This window comes from Zeus faber (genome assembly GCF_960531495.2).
Source record: "Zeus faber genome assembly, chromosome: 1".
Lineage (NCBI taxonomy): Eukaryota > Metazoa > Chordata > Actinopteri > Zeiformes > Zeidae > Zeus > Zeus faber.
Window position 1 is genome coordinate 58825442 of NC_137193.1, and position 25000 is coordinate 58850441.

General features: G+C 46.2%; 1 protein-coding gene across 3 annotated transcripts in view; it reads right to left on the reverse strand.

Annotated features, from left to right (window-relative positions):
- adamts10 (ADAM metallopeptidase with thrombospondin type 1 motif, 10) overlaps nt 1-20269 on the reverse strand; it is a 38552-nt gene extending 18283 nt beyond the window's left edge. For 2 of the 3 annotated variants that reach the window (XM_080015264.1, XM_080015265.1), the window contains exons 1-13: nt 19823-20269; nt 16072-16214; nt 15638-15847; nt 12925-13093; nt 12017-12219; nt 10275-10358; nt 7692-7837; nt 6179-6222; nt 5377-5482; nt 3337-3483; nt 2993-3134; nt 1717-1824; nt 1211-1356 (exon numbers count right to left, since the gene is read on the reverse strand). In XM_080015264.1, the coding sequence (XP_079871390.1) occupies nt 1211-1356; nt 1717-1824; nt 2993-3134; nt 3337-3483; nt 5377-5482; nt 6179-6222; nt 7692-7837; nt 10275-10358; nt 12017-12219; nt 12925-13093; nt 15638-15847; nt 16072-16214; nt 19823-19991 (1817 nt within the window). In that variant the 5' untranslated portion in view covers nt 19992-20269. Of the gene's footprint in view, nt 1-1210; nt 1357-1716; nt 1825-2992; nt 3135-3336; nt 3484-5376; nt 5483-6178; nt 6223-7691; nt 7838-10274; nt 10364-12016; nt 12220-12924; nt 13094-15637; nt 15848-16071; nt 16215-19822 lie in introns of those variants that run through there. The other variant, XM_080015266.1, reaches the window with a different exon arrangement.
- Nucleotides 20270-25000: the final 4731 nt, after the last annotated feature.

Genomic DNA, 25000 nt, shown 5'->3' on the forward strand with positions numbered 1-25000 from the left:
TCCCAGGTTATTTTCCGTCTGGACACCCCAACCCCGGGGTTAGTCGTAAGGCAATAAAAGCTGCTTCGGCTTTCCACAGAGGTTCCGTCTGTGTCTTCTTAATTGTGTCCGTCTGGTGGACCCCGCCGCGCGTCACAGTATTATCAAACTGTGTGTTCAAAAATATTTGGATCGCTTTTGTTTCCAATACTCCTCCTCGCTCTACAACAACATCGACGCGTCTGGGACGCTTCACCATGCAGCCAGTGGACTTGTGCTGTGAGTTCCTCCGGTATGGAGTAAACATTGCCGCCGTGCCCCATTGTTCAGAGTGAAAGCAGCTGTTGCCTGAAATAAACAAGGACTCGCCACCGTCTTACAGATAAGAAAAATCCATATCCATAGGAAAAAAAAGGAGATCGGCATAATGCGTGCAGTCAAAACAGTTAAAAGTGAGATTGAAAAAAGAATAAAAGAGCACACTACCCAGACAGAGCTACTAGAGAGGCTGCTGGCGTCACTGCGGGTCCATATGTCCATCTGTTCTGTTGTGGCCTGCTGGGCTTGATTTTGCCATGTTATGATTTAAGCATATTGTTTATGCTAAATGCAGTACCTTTTGGGGTTTCTGGACGATATTTGTCATTGGTTTGGGTTGTTAACTGATTTCCAATAAACATACATCTGCATAAATCAAGTATATTTGTCCACTCCCATGTTGGTAACATGATTAAAAACTTGCAAAATATCCCTTTAAGTTACATTTTGAATGGATAAAAAAAATGTGCAATTAATTTGCTTTTAATCGCGATTAACTATGGACAATCGTGCGATTAATCATGATAAAATATTTTAATCGATTGACAGCCCTAGTTAGGATATTACATTGGAAAAACAGCTCCATAAAGGAAAACTCCATAAAGATGTTTTACCTAAGCTTTAATTTTCCCTCACTGGGAGTTAACTCCAGTGTTCAGGATCATTAAACTGAAGTGAAAACGAGTTCAGTTAGGAGCAGAAACAGGAAAGCTCCTCACCATTTAAGTCATTGCTATGCATTGATACAAGCAATACATTTGAATTAGAAGTTTCCCAAATGCCATGTTTTTTGAAACATTATTTTGACAATGTGATTCATGGTCTTTATCTGGCAGATCCTTGCAAACTTATCCTACTCAAAACTACTACTCCTAAAAACAAAACATGAGGTCAACAAAGTCAGCATGTTTACCTGGGGCTGTCGCAGTGTCTAATGGAGGAGGACACTCCACCCCCGCAGGTCCGGCTGCACTCCTCCCAGGGCGACCACAGACCCCAGCCCCCGTCAACACCCTCAGGACGGGTTCCATAGGCCACGCACACACGCTTATAGCACCACTGGGAGCACAGATACACATGGGAGCAAATATTTAGCTATTCTTCCAGCATGACTGAGACATTCCAGTTTTCAGGTAAGTGAACTAGACAAGACACAACAAAATAATTTGAAAAGTTTTGACAAGTGTTTCTTATGTACTTATGTACACTGTCATGTTCCTGAACACCATCATCAGTACACTCCATTGAAGTGTAAAAGAAAGTAAGGTCGAAGAACTGTTGGCGAACAGGTGAGTGACAGGTGAATCCACTCCACGCAAGCCCCCACAACATCTATTGCTCAAAAAGTTCTGTTTGGCGGCGCCTCAATACAAACACATGGAGAAAATAACTTTCTTATTTTCAATTACTCACGCCTACCCCTTTCTCGATGGTGTTGGTCTGGCAGATGGTTCCCTCTGCGGCTGGGATGCTGCTGGTGATGCAACGGTTGCTCTTACTCATGCACCACAGCTCGCTGCAGACTTCCTGTGTGTGCATGCGTGTGTGTGTGTGTGTGTGTGTGTGTGTGTGTGTGTGTGTGTGTGTGTGTGTGTGTGTGTGTGTGTGTGTGTGTGTGTGTGTGTGTGTGTGTGTGTGTATGTGTGTATGTGTGTGTGTATGCGTGCGCGTGTTTGAAAGTGAGAAGGTGGCAAGGGCAAAGAAAGAGGGTGGAGGGAGAAGTAGGGCAGAAAGATAAAATGGGAGCGTTAGTAAGGGGACACCGTAAAATAGAAATAGAAAAAGAGAAACAAAATAAAAATAAAATCTAAATAAAAGACGCAGACCGAGAAGGGGGAGAGAGAGAGACAGAGAGAGAGAGAGAGAGAGAGAGAGAGAGAAAGAGAGGGAGCAGCTGTCAGGAGTATGACTGTGACCGTATAATGCTCATTATGGAGACACCAGATCAGTCTGTAACTGGTTCCACTGACCCCCAAGTGGACTTTGGTTCACCCTTCTCTCTCTCTCTCTCTCTCTCTATCTGTCTCTCGCTATCTGTCTCTCTCTCTCTCTCTCTCTCTCTCTCTCTCTCTCTCTCTCTCGCTCTCTCTCTCCCTCTCGTGTTGGAGGGACTTCTCGATGGCTTTAACATATGGTGCTATATTTTATTGTATACATATGCTCCAACCGCATAGTATCAATAGTAATGAGTCTATAAAGCAGCATGCCGCTCCAGATGTTCATTCGCTCGGCGGTCAGCCCCGTAAAGTCCTCCGTCCCAGCGATGTCAGGGGCTATTCAGGGAAGGTGCGGCGGGATTGTTTAGAGTCAGAACAAGCAGATGAAATCTGAGTCGGCCCAGTGAAATCATTTAAGTCAAAATAGATTTGTTCCATCGCATCATTTTTTAGGGGGGGAGGAGGAGAGCAGGACCAAGATGGATGGGTAACTCAGAAAGGAAGAGACTGAAAAATAAAAGGATGGACGGCCTTGGTGAAAAAAAGCAAAGAGGGTGGATAAGAATTGATTATTAAATTATAAGATGATTCACTTTAGCCATTGATCAGAAAGGAGGGGAACAAAGAGTGAAAAGTCCATACAGATCGATACACTCTAAAGCGATAAAAAGTGACCCCAAAAAGAGACAACAAACACAGCAAACACAGTGAAACACACGTCAGAAAATTTAAATGAGGAAGAGGAGGAAGACGCCTACCCCATATTTACACTGGCGAGATTTGACGCCGTACTGGAAGCGGCACTGTTCGTCTGCGTCGTAGGCCTGCCCCGGGGCGGTGGTGGGGTACACAAACTCCTGCTTGGGGGGGATGTTGTTCAGACAGGAGCCCATACCCGAACTGGAGAGAGGGAAAACCCAAGGAAGTCCAATTTACACCAAATTGTGAGGACGGAATAACCACTGCCTCCTAATGTGTGACCATGTGACCATGCAAGCAAAGGTGTCTTCCCTAGACTTGGCAAGTATTCATTCCCCATGTGTGTGGTTTGTTGTTTTGTTTATTGTTTTGGTTCGCTAGATAGATAGATAGATTTACTCACTCCAGGAAGTTGGTGATGTAGTCCCTGCTGCAGGCGGACCAGACGAAAGGGTTGGTTTTCATGGTGATGTGAGCCGCCATCAGCTTCGCAGTCTCCTGGCTGCGTGAGCCACACGCGTTCCCAACGCCGTCGTGATTCATCCCAAACCTTTGGAATGACGATGATGATACATTGACTTGATTTTCATGCCAATATTATAGCCGATAACGTTGCAGATATAGCACCAATAACGTTGATATTTAGCAAACAAAACAAATAAATGGGGTGACCGTTCAAGTAAAACTATATTAAACTCCATACTCCAAACCTGATCTTTATTTTTAGCATTGAGAGAATATCTTCAACAGCCTGCACTGATCAGCTGAAGCTATTCTCTCAATACTGGATCAATTTAAAAGATTCTGATGCCAATCCCTCCGGTAGGGTCCCAATGATTAAACAAAAATAGGTTTAGGTGAAGAAAAAAAAAAGGTTTTCCTTCAAGGAGAAAATATATGAACTAAGAAGGCAAATTTTTTCATATTTGAAAATTTTGGCTACTTTTTTCATTTCACAAATATTGATTTATGCCGGGCCTCAATGATGGACAGTTAAGAGCCGACGCTTGCAGTCTGTATAAGAAAGCATCATCTTAAATAAAATATAAAATATTGGCAAGATATTTTATGTGAATGGAATTTTGGTCCAAGAGGCCAAATGTTTGCCATAATTCAATGCCACGAGATTCAAACAATGTATCACGCTGTAAAATATCGTGACCAAAGATGTCTGTATACCTTGTTACCTGGGAACCCAACTCCGAATGCGATGTCTTACAATATAAGATAAAGATCCTCACTTTGAGCGTTTGACCCCAAAACTATCTCTCTGTTCATAATAATAACCAAATACACACACACACACACACACACACACACACACACACACACGCACGCACACACTCACGCGCACACACACTCACGCGCACACACACTCACGCGCACACACACACACACACACACACACACACACACACACACACACACACACACACACACACACACACACACACACACACACACACACACACACACACACAGAAACACATAAAAGCCCAGTCATTTTGTCTAGACAGCCGAGGAATCTTAAAAGTACGAAGCAGCCGATGCAGTTCAAAAGCTACCTGGGGTAACCATTAGGGAGACACAGCAGTGATGGATCCAACATCTGTCCAAATACCTCCCGGGCCTGCGTGCGCTCCCCGCTAAACGGCACAGGCATTTGCCTTGTGCAAACACAACCACTTCCCAAAAAATGATAACAAGTAACTTGCCTGCACATAATCTGATTTGATTGTAATGGAGCGTAACAAACGTCCATGTGATTTACTACGAGTGTGGTAGGGCTCCGGCACGGAGGCACATAAACATGTATGAGTGAGTGATCAGCTGGGAGGCGGGGCCAGGCTGGCATGTCAAACAAAAGGTTCCCGGGGCTGCTTAGGGCAGTCTGGGCCTAGATTTGGCCAAGTACAGAGGTGGGGCCCCAAGTGATATACTGTCTCAGCGCCACGCGTAACTTGTTCCATCTGTGTATAAATAGCCCATGACTAAAATAAAGTATAAAGCTATTAACACATTTTCAATTGATGGAATGAGTCATGGAGCTGGATATTGCAGAAATGCCTTCCTCATGGCGATGTAAAGATGTAATCTAAGGACAATCTATCTGAGGAGGGAGGGATTAGCTCAGAGCGGGGCTGGATAAAGACGTGCTCTCAAGTACTAATTAGCTCATTAGTACTTAAGTACTGTACTCTTTCCATGAGTACTTAAGTACCCTCTCCATTGGCCCTCCTACACGGTCTAATGAAATGTGCCATTCACTTTGGTAGGTTGGGATTCAGTGCCTTGAGTGCTTGTGTGTCCATGTCATTGCATGTGTGTGTGTGTGTGTGTGTGTGTGTCTGTGTGTGTGTCTGTGTGTGTGTGTGCCTACGCTAGCGTCTGTGTGTGTGTGCGTGTGTGTGTGTGTGTGTGTGTGTGTGTGTGCGTTACTCACGTATGTCCTATCTCATGGGCAATGGTGAATGCAGTCGCCAGGCCGATGTCTTCATTGATGCTGCAGCTTCTCTCTGGCTCACACATCCCTCCAACTGGAGCCAAACCTGTCATGTGAATTCACACACACACACACACACACCCACACACACACACACACACACACACACACACACACACAAAGAGATACATATAGAAGAACAAGAAGAACAATCTTTAATCGTCACACATATACACACAATGTTTACATTTCCCACAGGTTCTCAGACAGTGTGATGAGTCTACACTGACTTCTCTGTTTAATCTTCATAAAGACAAAATTGTCAATAAGGACCAAAGGGCTCAGAAGGTGTGGATGGTTGGATAACTTACAATTACTTAGCACTACCTTGCAGTATTTATTGTTAAACTAATGTCTCTGTCGCAATGTAGCTTGAATGTTATTCTCCCTTGTAAGTCGCTTTGGATAAAAGCGTCTGCTAAATGATTAAATGTAAATGTGAATGTAATGTAAATCGATGGTGGTGCTACAGCAACAATCTGAAATCCTTCATATTGAGAGAACAGTAACAGGGGCGGTTTGGGGAGCCACACCCCACTCTCCAGTTTAAATAAAGCTGTATCCACTGGTCTCGAAAAAGGGAACCAGTGTGTTTGTGTTATTTATACAGTGTATTGCTGCCATTATGTGAGCGTGTGAGTGTGTGTGTGTGTGTGTGTGTGTGTGTGTGTGTGTCTGTGTGTGTGTGCCTGTTTGTATGTGTGCGCATGTGTGTGTGTATGTGCTGTGGTCTCTGTAGTACCTAGGGTTCCACAGGGCTTGTTCTTGTAAATGCAGATGTCATACCTGCAGGCAGGAAGGAAAATAAACCATCAGACTTCCATACACGCACACACTCATCAGATAAAGCTCATCACGCAATGGACTCACATTCAAATAAATAACACACGTATATACAGAAAACGTACAAATACAGCACCACAGGATTATCGCAAAGCGCACACACACACACACACACACACACACACACACACACACACACACACACACACATACACACACAAACACAAACCGACAGACAGGGGACAGACAGAAGTGATAGCAGACTGATGTGTTTTTAGGAACAATAGCAGGAAATCAAGGATGGCCACTCCAGTGTCATCTGTCTGGATAGTTTCCATCGGACGCTTGATAAAGAGGGTTCTCATAAGCAGAAGGTTCTCACAGACACAGCATCATGAACTGAAATACCTCAGAGAGTTGCGACCAGAGTGAAGTCTGAGAGCTATGTGAGATGATGTTGAAGATACTTTAGCGGCAAAATAATCTTCGGGGGCAACAGCTAAGGGTCATCATTTTCTCAAACGAAACACTGAGGGGAATTCAGCCAAAGAGAGGATGTAAGAGAGAGAGAGAGATAGAGAGAGAGAGAGAGAGAGCGAGAGAGGGGGAGAGAGTGAGAGAGAGAGAGAGGGAGGGAGGGAGAGAGAGAGGGGGGGGAGGGAGAGAGATAGAGAGAGAGAGGGAGCGAGAGAGGGAGAGAGGGAGGGAGAGAGGGGGAAAAAGCCGCTTTGTTTTGGCTCGAGCCGTCAGCATTGATTTGACTCTCTCAACTTTCAAAAGCCTTGAGTACGAAACTGCTCCGCCAGTCGCTGCTCGAGTGTCGAGCAGAAACACCACAGTTTGTTGTCAGCTCAGCCAAGATAAGAAGATACGGGGAAGCGTGCTTGGACTTGGCCTGAATGAAAGGCAATGATGAGAGCGACTGGGAATGTTGAGGCCCCAGCTCGAAATAAGCCTAATTTTTTGCCGTCACAGTATGTAATGAGGTCGTAAACTAATTAACTGCAGTTTTATTTACAACGTGGAGAGACTTGGTTATCCTTGGCTTGGATGGAGGCCAAACCAAGGATAGTTCCAGCTGCAAGGGCAAGTTTACACAAACACAGTATATCCCCCACACCTGCCCGCCCCAGTAACAGCTCTGTAATTGTTACCAGTTACATTCTAAATGACTGATAAAAACCTACTACTACCCTTCTGATTGCTCTATAGTGGAGAGGGTTAGAAATGATGAACACGTGAACAATTCGATTGGAGTTTTATTCGTGGACGATGAAAAAGCAGGGCTTTCAAAAACAGAATAGAGAAAGATCTAAAAAACACAAACGGGTCGAAGTGCACGGTGCACCCTCACATGGGCCTGACCGCATTATAGAAGGTGGGGATCAGGGGAAACCTTGCTGCGTGTGCGGAATTTAGAGTTGGACCGAAGAAGCCGACCGGGCCGGCTTTTGATTTGGGGCTTTTCTGACCTGGTGATGAGGACGGCCGTGTCGTGGTGAGCGATGCCGTTGTCCGGGATAGCGTTGCCGTAGCTGGTGCGGTGCTGGATAGATTTCTGCCACTTACAGAAGCTGTCCAAGGACTTGCCTGCGTGATGGTTGATTTCTAGCGTCGGCTGGCAGTGGAGAGGAAACGTACATTAAAGAGAGGAAGTCGGTTAACTAAAAATATGAAGTAAAAAAGGATTAATTCAATCCCCAGGTTATCTTAACTGGTGATCTAAATTGGCTGTAAGTGTGAAAGGTGTGAGTTAATGCGAGTCCAAAATGGACAGGAGAGCTATTCAGAGTGTGTCCATGTCCTGTGCCCATAGTGAACTGGGATAGACTCCAGGTCCCTGTGAGCCTCAACAGGAATAAACTGGGTAAAGAAAAATAGATAGATGGACAGTATGTTCCAAAAGTACTTTGATTAAACAAAGTCAACAATGTAATGTGGAGATTTTCTTCCAAACCACCGAAAAAGCGGTAAATGGACTAAAAAGACACAGTGTAACTGGCTGCACGGTACATCAGACTGGCTAGTGTTCCTCCTTCAGCTGTTGTATTTTTTAAGCAACATTTGAGGCCCAATTATGAAAGTACGAGTTAGAACATATTCATTAAAATGCATCCCCATGTGAAAATACATTCCTTAAATTTAGACGCCGGGGTGAAAAGGTTTTTAAAAAAAAACATCTGGTGTGCCTCATAAAAGTGACTCCTCCCGCAAGAGTGGAGGGAAGGCTCTTTCTAGTATTATAACAGAGTTGACGGGGGACGCACGGGCAGGGAGAGCTCCACAGGCCACAGCTGGCGAGAACCCCTAACCCAGGAATGCATGTGGTGACATAACTAGTAATTGTCTCATCCCACAATGCCTCAATCCTGGGCCAACAACTGGCCTGACTCTCTCTTCCGGGGGCAGCTTGCCGTTTCCAGATCTGGAAAGAGTCGATCCCGGCCACTCGGTGAGACTACCTTGAATCCTGTCCTGACCTCAACTTAAACAGACCATGAAGTAGCAATAACAACACTAATACCGCTTACCGCTAATGATCCTAACATTTATTTTATTTTTTTTTATTTTATTATTATTTTTTTTTTCCATTAAATGACAACCAGATCCGATGGGCAAATTGCAGGGGGGTATTTTTAGCTGGCTGAAACTGTACGGATTAGAAATGTTCCTTAATAAGACAGCTATGGAGGAAATGTCAAAGCCAGGCTGTAATGCCTTCTTTAGAAGAGTCTGATTCATCTGTCGAATGCGCATTAGGTCATTACAATGGAGCGGGTAACCCCAACCTGCCACTCTGTCTCACCACATGGCCATTAATGGAAGGGCAACAAGGTCAGTTTCAGACTAACTGGACAGTCTGACAGATACTTCAATCAACATAAATGCTGCGCTGCAAATGCGATGCACTATGACTGTGTGGGTGCATTCAAAGACAGGACGTTCCCCATCTCTCTTCATAATTCCTTATCATGCAAACATTATGTATATACTATATGTTGGACTGTACACTTCCAAGAAGGGCTGGTAACCAAAACGTGGAACCCAAGGAAAAGTCTTAGCAGACTTTATCCAAAGTCTAATAATTTTGAGCCCTGAAGGTCCATGCTCTATGTTTCAGCTGAGCAGTTTTGTGCAGAACACGGTTCGGGTCCACCCTTCCACGGTGCCTTGTAAAAGCAGGAGCACTTCAGTGTCCCTCCAATGTCATTAGTGGTTACCACGGCAGCACCAGCCCTTCCTGGAGGGACGGGCGTCTCCAGTGTGGGGCAGCAGGTTGAAGGAACACTGGGGCCTCAGAGGACCCCGCACCCCACCCTGTCTCACCCCACCCCGTCTCGCCTCCCCTCATCGTCCGCACGACTGCCTCCGCTTCACATTTCGATACCAGTATTTTGCACGGACCTTCTTTAAGGCCTGGACGTGCGTCACGGCAAAGGTCGGAGGGGTCATCTCACATGGCGGCAACAAGTGGGGCAGTCATGAAGCAGGCCTGTCTGGCAGGTACTGCTCTCCTGTGCATAACTTATTACCTTACTTTTCTACGTCTTCCTTCCTCTCCCCACCTCCTCCTCCTTTCATTACCGCCACTGCTCACAGCTCCACTTACAAGGGCGGTCCACCGAGAGTGGAGGGAGGAAGGACACTTTAGCCAATAATTTGCCCCAAACAAGGAGCTCATAGATGCTGTCTGACTGAACAGAGAAACAAGAAATGAGCGGCGGAGGAAGAGGTGTGTTACGGAGCTGAGAATGGGGGGAGTGGAGATGAGGAGGGGAGAAAGGACAGGAGATGAAAGGAGGATAGGAGAGGAGATGAGAGGAGAGGAGGAGAGGGAATGAGAAAGGGACGGGGGAGAGGAGGAGAGGAGAGGGATTGAGAGGGAGTAGAGGGGTGAAGGAGAGACAGGAGGAAAAGAGAGGGAGGGAGAAAGCAAGGGAGAGGAGGAGAGAGGAGTAGAGAGCAGGGGGGGAGGGATGAGAGGAGAGGGAAGGGGGTGGAGAGGAGAGGAGAGGAGAGGGGAGAGTCAGGATCCAGGTGTGTCAGTTTCCTACCTGGTCCTCCATCAGCAGGATGAGTCGTGTCACCACAATATTGACAGCGTTGCCCAGGCTAGAATCCTGGAACAGTTTGGCAACCTGACCTCCAGGGAAACAAGAAAAGACCAGTCTTAAAAGGAGCTGATACCTCAACAGTGCATTATCGCATCGATAACACAAGAAGCAGAATTCATTCCGGTGCTGAACACTCGCCGACACCGGAGAAAGACCTCGGGGATGGAACGATGCCACTTTTTCTGCTAAACTTGAAGTATCAGCCGTCAGGTCCTCCTTCTTTTTCTGAGCAGTAGACAGCAGACGTGTGATATGAGTGTTATGGTATTTTCTGGGCTCCGCACCACTCGTATAGACAGTCGCTTTTACGCATGACGACTCCGATTATTATGAAAGACCCTGAAACGGAAAAGAGCGTTTTGAAGAGATAAAATAAGAATAAAGTAGTAGTAGGAACCGCCGTTGAAGAGCTAAAATACCTGTGGGCGTATACAAGGAAATATCTACATATGTTCATCACTATTAGACTCTGTCTCCGCGATGGACGTTGATACACGGCTTATTTGCCTCACATCACCAGAAAGACGTTGGTGGTTTCTAAAGGCCAGGCCGGATGCAACCTGCTTCCTAACAGTAAAAGAGCACCAACCGTTTATTAAATACATTCCAGACGCGTGTCTTTGCGTGAATGAGCGTTTGAGCGCACGTGCGCGCGTGTGTGTGTGTGTAAGCGTTAAGTGATGGAGTTGCGGTGACAACACAGGCAGCCTCTCTGCGACCTGCGTCTGTCTGCAGGTGAGAACAAAACCCACTTTAATAATGGTGTGGGAGACTACTTTTACACTGACCCCGTAACACATACTTGCCACACATCAAATAGCCCCCCCTGCTTGTTTTTTTTTAACTTTCTTCAAATCCTCTCCACGCACCGTCTGCTCCCCGGTTTTTATCTGCTTTTGTTTCGTGATTCGTGAGTTGAGTGCGGAGAGAGAGAGAGAGAGAGAGAGCGAGAGAGAGAGAGAGAGAGATGCCGGGCTCCTCGCAAAAAAACACTGAAACTTATTTCGGTCGCAGCGGACATTCCTGCGCTTTCCAACGTCTGCGAGCGTGCGCGTGCGGCCCTCGGAAATGTGTCTGAGTTTGACCACATGTCATTCCTTTTTGTTTTTCGCGCTAAGCCGGCTGAAAGAGCCATAACATGTCGGCGGATGATACGTATCCTCCGGTAAAGCCGCTCTACACACACACACACACACACGAGAGAGAGCAGGACACTGCTCGTCTTCGTCCTTCACCGGGTCTGTCCAGCCAGTCTGTCTCTGAGCACAGCTGCTGTTTTATCATGTAAAAGAAGGCATCTGTCATTACAGATCTGCGTCGGTGTTTCGTGCAGTCTACACGCAATTTTCAGAATTCCATTATTTTCCACGCACTGTGCCCGGTTTAAACCAAAGGATGGGGAGAGGAATGGACGGAGGCATCCCGATTACACGTGCTTGGCAATTCCTATATTATTGTTAGTCTGTACCTTCTTTGCTAACTGTGTTACTTATTTTACGAGGGACCATTGAACATAGTTACTGGAGCTTCCCTCAGTAAGGATGAACTTACACATAGATTACGTATATCAGGGCTGTCACAAAAATCAATATAGATCCATCATGAGAAAGTCTTGCTTCAGACCTCCGTTTCGCTACTACTATGTAACAGTGCGCGTGCCTCTTTAATGCTGTGAAACTTACAATATTCATAACGGCCAGGATGTACTGCTCGATGTCTCGGCGGCCGTGGTAGCCCACCATCATCTTGTCGGCGACCACCAGTGTCTCCACGTAGCGCTCGCGGCTCACCGAGCGCTTTAGGGGCAGCTGGCCGCGGCCCACATGGTGGGGAGGGGTCTTCAGGGTCCGCTGCCACCATGACACACCCTTCCCTGGCTTCTCGTCTGAGGATTGGAAAACATGGTACGAATAAAGATATTTGTCTTACTCAATAAATGCGTTTAAACTCCCGCTGATCACCAAACCATAGTTTGTATGGACAATACTGCAATTATGCAATAAGTGATTTCTGCACCAGACTAACACAATTAGATTTTTGCCCAATCTTTTGTTTTGTTTGCGTGTGTAAACAGCACGACTTGCAGCAGAGCAGTGAATCCAGTGACACCGCTTTCTCCCACCAAACACACTCAGGTGGTCGAGAAAAATCAGAAAGGAAAAAGGAAGTGCAATGCAAGAATCAATCCATCAAAGGAGCATGTCGACGCCTCCTGGTTTTTTAACCCCCCCCCCCCAAAAAAAAACAATCTAAAGGAGAGTGTCTGGGTCACGCAATCACAAAGTGTGCGTTGAATTACAGCGAGAATATCAAATTAACTCAACACTTGGAGAAAACCGACGTGGAAATTTGACTTTGATGGAGAGATAGAGTAATGGGAGTATTAGTGTGCATGTAAATACACTGAATAACACTCCAATGATAGCCAACGCGTGGGCAATTTGTCTGTGCCAAAACAAACATGGTGGTTAAGCCCAAGAAAAACACTCAGGATTGTTCCGTTGCAGTCCTATTTAGTGAGTTACTGTTGTTACGAAAAAATCCTCCTTTTTGTATCCCCTCAAACAGCTCTCATTATATCTCGTCCTACCAATAACTCCACACGACTGGTCCATGTACTGGTGGCGGAGCGACGACCTCTTGTAAACCACATGGGGGCGCCCCTCTGCCCTCTCCCCCCTCTCCGTCCCGGTCTGGTTCTCTGAGAGGAGCAGGGGCTCGATGAGGTATTCCTCTTCCCCTGCCACAATTACTCCCTGCTGTGGAGACACAAAGAATTAGTGGGTATCATCAGCATATAAATGGGGCACAGTGAAAAAAACAGCAAAACTATACGTGACATGGCATGGCCCGTACAGACTGGAACCCAGAACACAACCAGACGTTTTCTGTCAGATAAACATAACTCTCTAACCTAACACTACTGATCCGAACCAACTACTAACACTACTAACCTTAACCTAACTCTCTAAAAGTGTAATACTGAGTATACCGGTAAGTGATACTGATACTGACAAAACTACATTTTTGACAGTGGGTTGGTTTCATGCAAAGCATCCCTCAATGAGGGTTAGGGTTAGGGTTAGGGTTTGGGTTAGGGTAAGGGATAGGGTTAGGCTGTGTGGGTTTTATTTAACAGAACATACCAATTGCTGGAATACACCAAAAGACTTTCAAAAGACTTTCCGACTTTATTTTTATTTTTTATTCTCGTACATACTACAGGAGCCGAGACTTCATCATGTCAGATTATATCACACTGATATTTTCACAAGAGTCTGCTGGTGATATTCTTATGATTCTCTTTAAGATCTTGAAAATTTGTCCAGGGTCCTCAAAATACCATGCTAAAGTTCCAAACTTGGCATAGCTCTTATGCTCTATGACTTTTAAAGACATCGAATAGCAAAAAAACCTATGGATTATTTACGGAGTCATCGAGCGAAACCGAACAAAAGGAAACAACGGCAAAGTGAGGTAAGGCAGAGGTGAAGCGGAGGCCCTTCGAGGGAACAACCCCGATGGTGACGGGCCACGAACTGACAGGTGCGGATGAGGAACCCTTCATAACAACGCCGTGGTTTACGATGTGAGGGGTAGGGATGGGGAGGGGAGGGTGGGGTTCAGAGGAGTTTCAACTTGTCTTTGAATTAATCCGAAGTCATCCTTTTTGGCTTATGACTGTGATATAGGTAACGATCAATTTGTAAACAGTGCGCCCAGAGTGCGGAATGAAAGAAGGTCTGCCCACTGTGGTTGCGCCTCTGTTGGAAGGCCGGCAGGGTGTAATGTGTATAAATCCTCAGCCCGAATGTGTAACTATAAAAACTATAGTGCCAGAGCTGACGTGGTTCATCCACCCGAAAGGCCCCATCGCTTTCTCCGTTGCCACCTCGCGTTAACCACCATGCCACAGCTCGCCCTGCATCCCACATCATCATCATATCGCACCGTGATCAGACGCTCCCACCACAAACACAGCAACACGGTCCTCCAGTGTCAAATGAGGCCCTGTGTGGACCATGTGAGCATGCGCGTGCACACACACACACACACACACACACACACACACACACACACACACACACACACACACACACACACACACACACACACACACACACACACACACACACACACACACACACACACACACACACACACACGCACAATCACACGTGAGAGGCTGGGAGAACAAAGAGTGAGACGCAGGGAGAGAGAAACACTAACACTTCCTTTGATTCCGATTAGACCTCTTGGCCCCGAGTCTCTGGGTTCAGAGCGAGTGTTTCCCCTGGACTCGCCGCAGCCAGGATTCAAAGTTCATTTTATCCCATAATAAGGTTAGCGATGCTCCCCTGCACACACAGCCCCTTCTCTGTTGAAAGTACTCACGCTGATCTCACCGACAAGTAATTACGTGTGTGCCCTTATTAACGCTTTGTGAGCAAATCTAATCCTCCACTCTATTTACAGCTCCCGCTGCGGGGGCACTTAGCTTTTATCAGTTGGGGGGAAAAAAAAGGAGACAGCGATAAATTAAGGAAGCATTTAAAATACACACTGAACCTATTCTATCCTGAGTTGGAAATAAAGAAAACATAGACTATGAGTTATGGGAGTTATATTTATGAGAATATATTACCGTATGTAATTAGGAAAGTACTGGAGTTCGGAACGGTGCCCCATAAGTCTCTCACCCACACGTTAAATCTCTTGGGAACAGGTAGTCTGTAATATTGAATATTTATAATTCTATGGGGCAAACAAAGTTTCTGTTTAAATCGCTTGAAAAATGTTCATTTCAAATGATGTCCACTTGTGCACAAATGTGTCCCTCAGAATCATCAAATTCTGTTTCCCCGTCGGATGCTACGGTATGTTGATGGTTTCACTGGTCGGCCCCAATACAGTACTTACAACTATTTAAAGTTAATTTTACCACCAAAATGTCATTACACGGAGCTCCAAGTTGAAAATAAATTAGTGGTGAACTGCTGTTATGCCCTTACTTTTCCTGAAGATCATATTGTGATAGGGGTTAACCATAACCCTAACCCTAACCCCTAACCCTGACCCTAACCCTAACCCTAAAATAGGGGGTTGGGGGTTAAAATTTAAGGAATGCCTAAACCTAAGGCTTTGTGACATTTCTGGGAAAGTAAAGGATCCAGCCGCCGTGTTTTCCTTCTCTCGGACCGCGTGTCCTCTGCCAAGGACACATGCTCGCTTTATTGACATAGGCTTTGTTTGGCATGTCACCGGCCTTTCATCCGGGGCCCCAGGGTTCTTTTAGTTCTTACCAGGCCATTACAGTTGCTGAGGGCCACTCTGCTGGAGTGTGGCTGGTCCTGGAGGTGGCCCACATAGTGGCATTGGGGGGAGTAGGGGTGACTCCAGGCCAGCCGGCCCCTCCTCCAGTACTCCACCCGGAACTGTCGGGAGAGCAGGCTCTCCTGCAGCGTCAGGTTGAGCAGGAAGTTGGAACGTGGTGTGGACAGCTGGTAGAAGATCTGACGGATGGAAAGAAAAAAAGGATCTAGCACTGACAAGACACCACCAAAATCAAGTGGTTGACTTGAGAATCACATAAACACTCACAGCAGCACTCATAAGGATGGACACCAATATTGAGTGTACACACAGAGAAAACACACTATGCATAATTGAAAAATGTGATAATACAACCAATTTCCTCTTTCATTGATTTGACTTTGACGTGTGATGTAGCATTTACAGTGTCTGGCGGCTTGTCCTCAGTGCTGCGTCTCCTCCGCTGGCGGTGCTGGGAAGGACTGGCTGGGTCCAGGGTATCCCCTCCAGGGCCGACACGTACTGGGATGGCAATATCATACTGGCCCAGACTGGACAGGAAGGCCGCTAGACAGGGGGGGCATTGGTGAGAATCATGTGAAAACTTAAATCAGAGCATAATGTTGACAAAATCAAACATCATATATGATATTTCGGAGATAACTATTGGTGCTATAGGATGTTGATATAATATTTAGTCACACAAGAAATATTTGAGAAGTAATCATTAGTAATGTGCATATTGTGACCAAGCGGGTCGAGGTGTTGATTAGAACAGCTAGAACAATCTACAACGTTCAGAAAGTTCCATTACCTGACTGTAACACAGCCTTAAAGACAACATTTAACTATATTGTGACATCAACAATATTGAACCATTCCTCCTTAAATATAGCTTCAGTCTTAAACACAGCTCAGAGTTTGAAGCTTGCATGGACTCATTGAGAATGTGATTCTGGGAGAAACAAAGGCCAGCCTGCAACAGAAAACCTTGAAGACTTTCCAGTCCAAGGATGATGAGCCCCCCCCCCACCCTTCTCTCCACAAGGCCAAAGGGCCATCACCATGGCAACCCTGAAACTGTATACTTCCTGTCTGACGAAGGCTGTGGGTCTGGTGGAGATTTATTGTCCAAATACACAGAGCTCCAAACAGCCAGCGACAGCTAACTAACGGCTAAAGGTCACTCGCAAATGAACCCAGTTTTCACCAAACCTTTGGCCCTGCGTGGTGGAGAGAAATCCCCCTACCTATAGAGAGTAAACAGCAAAAGATCAGGCGGTTCTGTTGAACAGCCTTGGAGTGTTCGAACAATGTTAATGAATGGTCCGTATGAAGGAGTCGGTCTTGTTAAAACAAATGGCAAAGCACCATTATCAGCTTTTCCCCTCCTAAACCTCATATCCTTCAGCCACATGAATATCAGATAAGCCCCCTTTCAGCTTCCCCTCCCCGTTAACATTTTTATTGCGTTCGCAAATTGGAGGACATAAAACAGGTGTTATTATCATGACCTGCGCAGGCATTTGAAGAGGAGGAAATGCACCGAGAGGCAGATTAACGGAGGAAGCTATAAAAAGTACAGTTTGATGAAGCACGTATAAATCAAGCCAACTAACAGGGCTCCAAGCACATAATATCCAACCGCAGGAGTAGGATTGGAACGGTGCATTTGGCAGTGAAAAGACTCCTTTAAAATATGTTCATGAGCAATAAATGATAAATATCGGGGAGCTTTTCCACTGCGTCCGTCCATCCTATATCTATCGTTCCCGCATCTTCCCTTTTACAGTCAAATCGTGAAAAGCCTAAAAAAAAAGACTTTAAAGAACATTCGATATCGCATTCCCTAAAACAGATATCATCTATTTATCTTTCCTTCTTGCTCCTAATGTGGCACGGTCCATTAACCAGCTCAGAACAGCGGAAAACTCACACACACACACACACACACACACACACACACACACACACACACACACACACACACACACACACACACACGGGAAGAGCCACGTCCTCGCCGGCGACCAGTGGAGGACCGCCATACTGATGCCCATCCATCCCCAAGACAACTGAATGAGCGGCGAAAGAAGCGGACCACGCTTCAAAACAAAGCCGATATGGAACCATGGAAAACAAGCTATCTCGATTAATCACCCTCCTCGCTGATAAAGGGAGGGTCCCTGTGTGGCAGGCAGCCCACTCACGCAAAGAGCTTCACCCTGGCTCACCTTATCGGCAGAGTCAAAACAGTGGAAATACGCAGATGGATGGAAAGTTGTCCCTCCCTCCATCCCACACCCTACATTTACTGCACCTCGGGGCCGCAATATTACCACTCTTGATCTAAAATAAAAAATCATTAGATGGGCGAAAGATGGGGCGGTAGAGGGGAGAGAGTGTGAGCAACAGTGAGGTTACTAGAGAGAGAGAGGGAGAGAGAGAGAGAGAGAGAGAGAGAGAGAGAGATCCGCTTGCAGAGGGAAAGCTCACCTTTACAAAGTTAGCTCCATTATGTGTAAGTGGAGTTTAATTTGTTTGATTATTTGACAGGAAAGGGGGCTTTAAAGTCAGAGTAAAAGGAAACAAGAACAGTGGCTCTTTTCACTATAGCTCTCCCCCGCCTCACCCAGCCCAACTCCGTCTTGCCCCCCCCCCCGTTATTCCCTCCCTCTCTCATGCTATGTCTTTCTCCCAGATGTGGCCCAGCTGTCTCCAGTCTGGGCAGTGAAGTTACAGGGAGATAGCACAGGGCCCGCTCAGCTGGGCTCTTGTCTGTATCTGGGGCCCCTAGTGGGTCCACCTCAGGCCTTTCTGCAGTGGCGTAGGGCCCTGTCAGCAGTTCAGCTGCTCACAGGTCTCCGCTAAGTCTGCTGCCCACCAGTCTGCCTCTTATTACATTGACAAGAATAGACTGATGTCTGTCTGGACATCTGGGTGGCCATCTGGGGTTTACAGGGTTTCCGGGGGTTTCACTATCTCTGTCTCCGTCTGCCTCTTATCTTTTTCTTCTTCTCTTTTGTCTGTCCACGCCATATCGGGCAATCGATTGTGCACTTACCGTACATCTAGAATATGTCGATGAATACATGCGTGTACTCAATGCAAGTGGGTCGGCGGTAGATGCCCAGACTTCTAAATACGATATATCAAATTTTGTTCTGGTTGCTATTAACGCATCCACGGCTTGGCCAAAGATACCACACACTAACATAACTTAACTGACATTAAGGGGACAAGCCAAAAAGGGAGGTATCAAAACAGCTTTTGTTCCTATTGGTTTCAATATTTATTTCTGATGCTGTTTTTTGTTCAAATCTCATGAAATGGGGGGGGTGGAAGGATTTTTTTAGATTTTTTTTTTGTGTCACATCCCTGATCTTTTAATAACTTTGGAGACCCCCCTCTCACGGTCGTGGAGATCTTCGCTCCGGGCTGTTGTTTTTTTCTTTACGAGGACGCGCCTGAGATCAGATTTGCGTAACAAAAGGTTAAAAATCAGTGCGGTTTTAAGGAGGGATCTGTGTGAGGTTGAGCGCGGTTTTTAAACAAACAGCGAGGCAGACTATTGGAGACAGATGACTGCGCTGGGTCAGAGGTTAAGTTTAGGAAATACACAATCATAGCCCTGTTCTGGATGACAAGTCGCGGACACTCAGTGAATTTATGTCTCTGCCCTTGGGCTTTTTTTTTCAGTCTGTCCAGCTTTATTGTGTGTGTGTATCAGGCAGAGAGGAGAGAGTGAGAGCAAGAGAGAGAGAGAGAGAGAGCGAGAGAGTGAGAGAGAGAGAGAGAGAGAGAGAGAGAGAGAGAGAGAGGGAGAGAGAGAGAGAGAGAGAGAGAGAGAGAGAGAGAGAGAGAGAGAGGGAGAGAGGGAGAGAGAGAGAGAGAGAGAGAGAGAGGGGGGCCTTAGAGTAGCGAGAGGGGTTCGGGGGAAGGCACGTGTTGCTATGTCACAGAACAAGATTTGTAAAAGAAGAGTTCAAGTCGAGCAGGGCCGAGGCCGCAGGCCAGGAGTGTGCCTCAGCTGCTTTCAGAGGCAGGTGAGACACCAGCACATGGCCACTCTATACGGCCAAATATAAGAGCTACAATACATATTTGGATTTTTAAATCACAGTGGAAAATATCTGAACTCATTAAACCAATCAACAACCAGAGCCCACTCTCACCTTGTGACTGAGTGAACTCCTCAGCTTTGTGACTCTCGGCGACCACGGCGGCAACCATGGCAAAGGTTACAGTGCAGGCCAAGGTCCTCCGTAGTGTTTCATGGTTACTACAGTAGTGGCTATAGTAACGATATTCAGTGCAGTGGTACCCGGGCCTCTGTCCCAACATGTCTCCAGCCCTCTCTGACGCCCCCCCTCGCCTAGCAGCGGAATAGCTTGGTGCTCTCTGGGGCCATGGCTGCAGCTGGGAGCACCGGTCAGGGATCTTTTGGGACCGCTCCCTGTTTTTTTTCAATACGTTTCTGTCTATGTTGTTTGGATATTCTAGGACTGATTTGTTGGCAGCGACAACAGTCACCGTATCCCAACGGTGCGACGGTGATTCCAAGAGATGTTCCGATGGAAGGCGGGAGAAGTCCTCCCCTCAATCCCGCAGCTACAGGTGGTTTGGACTTCTTCTCTTGCAGGCCTGCAAAGAGAGGGAGGTTTGTGAATACAGACAAAATCTGTCTAGTTCAGAGTCAGTGTCCAATGTGGGCGCCTCCCACCTCCGCCACGCCATTTTACAATAATCAATCATGGCTTCGGACAAGGACAGAGTCTAGGTCTTTCAGTCTGATGGCCAGAGACAACAGAGCAGGTCCCAACCTGAGGCCCCCGTCGGCCCCTTTCCTTTAGCTGTCTGCCAACTGGGGAAAAAAAAGTCAAGCAGACAGGAAGGCATTGATCTTTTAAAGGCGGCTGTACTCAAAGCTCAAAGACGGCTGGAAGGAGGCATTATGTCAAAGACTTCGGCTGAAAAAAGGGAGGCAATTTGAGTAAGGCAACAAGTCACCATCCCTGCTCCCCTGATTTTCCTGCTTGGTTGTACGGCTGACTGAGTCGCTGTCTGGCTGCCCTCGCCGTCGGGCCAACAAAGTGGCCGTCTTTGTAGCCCGCTGACTGACTGATGCTTTGACGACGTGATTTTCGGAATAATGTCGTTTGGCTGCATTTTAGGAAAGGCAGGAAAATGTAAGTACCAAAACAGAGGGCGATGCCAGCAAAATTTCAGCTTAGAAGTATTTTTCTGTCTTAATCCCTGGAGAGAGAGTTTGTCTGTATAAGTAAACATTCATTACTTTGTCTCCCTATTCCAGAAATTAAAGAGAAAGGTTTCCTCCCAAAAACAAAATGGCTGTGGAAGATCTTCAAACTGGAGTAATAATACAAGAGAATCTCATTTACATGCAAAAAGCTGGACAGTCTACATTTTTAATAAAACGGATAACGACTTCCTTCGACGTGCACTACACATTTCCAAAAGCCATGAAGGGTGGAATATTTAGCCAAGAGCCTCATCAGAGCTCTCTCTCTCTCTCTCTCTCTCTCCTCTCTCTCTCTCTCTCTCTCTCTCTCTCTCTCTCTCTCTCTCTCTCTCTCTCTCTCTCTCTCTCTCTCTCTCTCTCTCTCTCTCTCTCTCTCTCTCTCTCTCTCTCTCTCTCTCTCTCTCTCTGGCTTGTTTCTTTCAGGTCCTCTGGCTTCAGCGGAGCTGGCAGCTAATCTTGACCCTTTGATACGCTCGCTCGCTGCCACTCTGCCCACCCAGCTCCGCCGTCCTTGTATCTCTCCCTCAGCGCTGTCTGGGGAGCACAGAGCAGGCAGAGACGCCGCATTGGCCCAGATGGCTGGCAGCTCACCAACTGCAGCCAAAGGTAATTGGAAGCAGATGGGAAACCTTTTGGTGACGAGAGCAAGGGGAACAAGTTGCCTCCTGAAAAGAAAAAAAAAAAAAACATGGGGGGGGGGGGGTTGAGTGCAAAAACCCAAGGGGAAGGAGAAAGAGAGAAAGAGAGAGACAGTGTAGTGTATACTGTTCAGGCCAGCTGGGAGAACCATTCTTGAATGTGAAGGCAATGCACTGACAGAGTGGCACGGTCTTGCTTTGTGGACTTGCAATGCACGTCTGTGTGTTTGTGCATGCGTGCATGGATGTTTGTGTGTGTGTGTGTGTGTGTGTGTGTGTGTGTGTGTGTGTGTGTGTGTGTGTGTGTGTATGTGTGTATGTGTGAGAGTCAGTGAGTGTGTGTTGCACATGCATGAGCGTGTGTGCATAAAAGTGAATGTGGCAGGAGGCCTAATGTGCCTCTCATTTCCCCGGGTTCCACAACAGCGTTGGGAAGGTACAGTTTAGGGAGACCTAGCGAAAAAAACACTGAGGGGTCTTTGTGCTGTTACTTTGGAGCAACTGTAAGCTTTTCTCTCCCTCTTTCTCTCTCTCCCTCTTTCTCTCTCTCTCTCTCTCTCTTTCTCTCCTTTTCTCCCCTCCCTCAGGCTTTCTCCCAGTCATTTCCTGCTCAGCCAAACTCTCCTCTGCTTTCATTACTTCTGCTCCCAGTCGCAATTTATTGCAGAGTTGCAGCTCGCTATCAAATGCGTTTTCATTACGACTCGCTCTCATCTTGTTTATTTAGACAAAATCCAGATGATTGGACCCCCCTACGCCGGCCTGGGTGTTTTAAACACGCATGCTTCAAAAGATTTGTGGAGCGGCGGACTGTCTTGCTCGGCTTTGTTGGTAAATTAGTGCTTGGTTAAAAACCGCAGCAAAACGGGGCTGAATTAAAGGAAAGCCATCTTTCATAAGTGACATACATCTTCCGTGGCCGGCTTCGCAAAGACTTGCGCCTGGGTGATATCACATTTGCCAAATAAAAAAGTGGTGTTTGTCAGCAGGCCAACTCGCCCCGTTTACAGTGACTGAGCCCCTCGGTTACTATTTTTGCCTGGTTAAGTGCCACTGACAGCTATCAGGATCTACTGTACTGTATGGTTGCAATCATGGCCGAGTAAGAACCCAGAATGAGCTACAGACGGACCTCACGACCTGAATATAATCGAAATTACCAAAAGACAGAGCAGAAGAAAGGGATAGTTGTTAACAAGAGGCAGAAGCCGAATAGTTTGTGGCAATGTCACTAATACCAGTGACTTCTTCATTTCATGTGGTGTCTCGGGGGTTATCTGTCCCGGGCTTTGACGCTTGCCAAGAGTCTGGCGAACTAAAAAACCCGGGCGCTAATCAAAGCCGTATGACTGGCTCAAAGTGAAGTCTGTGTCAAGTCAACAGATGCTAAATGTCCCTTGCTTAGCTTCAAACACCCTGGAGGATATAGAACTCCCCCCTCATATCGGTACCAGCGACTCTCCTACATGTAGCCTCACTTTTCATCATGAAACACCCAGTAAACCAGATTTGAGGTTTACTTTGTTATTATGTTACACTTAAAGTGGTAATCCATAAGATTATTCGGTTAAAAAAATCTCTTATTTGATACTTTATTTAGATGGCAATTTATGAATGTGCTCCTCTACAGTATATGCTGTGTCCATTGTCGATGGCGGGGTTCGCCTTCCCCAGCGACAACCCAACAATTGGGCATATGCAAGGAGCGATGACTTTTACAAAAATGTAAATATCCCCGCCACCTCGAGTAACCGAGAAAAATACTATGAACAAATGAATCGATCCCAATAAAGCAGACTTTTGAGGAAAGAAATGGACCATCTTAGAGTGAAGAAGAGGGCAAACCCGGATGTCAAGAAAAGTCGCCGTTTCTAATTAAATTCCAGGACTTAAATTGCAATCTGCCCAACACAGACAAACTTATGGATTGCCGATTCAAGGACGTGCAGATGAAAGTCTGGTTTTAAGTTTTATGCATGACTCGACATTGACAGAATCTCATCGATCGCCTGAGAAGAGAGAGGATCCAAGCTCATGCTGCCTTCGAGTGCTTTAGCTTTGCACAACAGCAATGGGATGGTGGCAGATAAAATATAAAGAGCTGAGGGAAATATCGCCATTAAACTCTGTCTGTATGTATAGTTTTCTCTCTCCCTCTATCTCTCCCCAACTCTCTATCTCTCTGACTCCTTCTCTGGGTCTCTCTGCTAAAGAGAGAGAGAGAGAGACAGGCATTCCTGTCTCAATTTCCCCAAATAAACAGCGGGGAGATGAAAAGTGGGAACATAAACATGCTGGCTCTGTAGAGTAGCCTAGGATGCGCTCCCCTCGCTCCGAAAATGAGCCTCTCTAGACTACAACAATATTTTGTGAGCTTGACTTGAGCTGAACTGGTCAGCAGAATTGGGAACAATATAAACGCTGCAGTGCCTTTTCTACTGCTGCCATCGGAAGAAAAAAGATTCCCTGCAGCTTCTTTTTTATATTTTCATTTAAATTAAATGATGCTGTGGCTTTGAATAATAGTCACAAGTTGGATCTAGTTTGATCAGAATTCAAATTCTCTGATCCTAGTTTATGGCGTTGTTTTTAAGCTTTTTCTTTCACGTTGAATAGCTGTTCCCATGATGCTGTGCCATTAGACCAGTGGTTCTCAAACTTTTTTTGAGTAACCCCTTCACTGGCATTGGGAGAACAATAAAATAAAATAAACATAAATGATGTATTCTATGTGTGTTGTACGTGTTTTTTTTTTTACAATATATATATATATATATATATAACCAATATATTTTTTAACACTTTTTTACATTTTCAGAGTACCCCCTGCAGTACCCTTGCAGTACCCCTAGGGGTGCGAGTATCCCCATTTGACAAGCACTGCATTAGGCTATGCCAGTAATTCTCAACGTTTTTCATATCAAGGACCAGAAATTTGATACGCATTGGGCCGTGAGACCCATTTCTGAAGAGTGTCTGGGAACCCCATTGGGGATATTTTCATTGATAGGTAAGATTTAGTCCGAAAGTCCATGCATGGCTCTGCCATACCTAGAGATTACAGTTAAACTATGATCAAAACAGTCATTGTTGCATATTCTCTAATAATGCTAATGTTCTCGTAAATGGAAAAAACTGTGAAGTTTAACTCTGAAAAAAATGTAGCTGGTGACCCCTGAATCCTCTTGAAGGACCCCCCTGGGGGGTCCCCGGACCCCACATCGAGAACCACCAAGCTGCGCCATTATAGAAACACATGGCCGGGGGGGGTGATATACTAATCGATTGAAACATGCAACAACAGGTTTCAAATCCCTCGAGACTCGCATCTATTTCAGTGTAGAAGTATTGACCTGGTGTGGATTGGGATGTAGGAGCGGTGAGGTTCGCTGCTGCAAACCTGTTAACCTCTGCTGTCACCGTGGAGCTGAGCTGCTCCCCCAGCCGGCGGA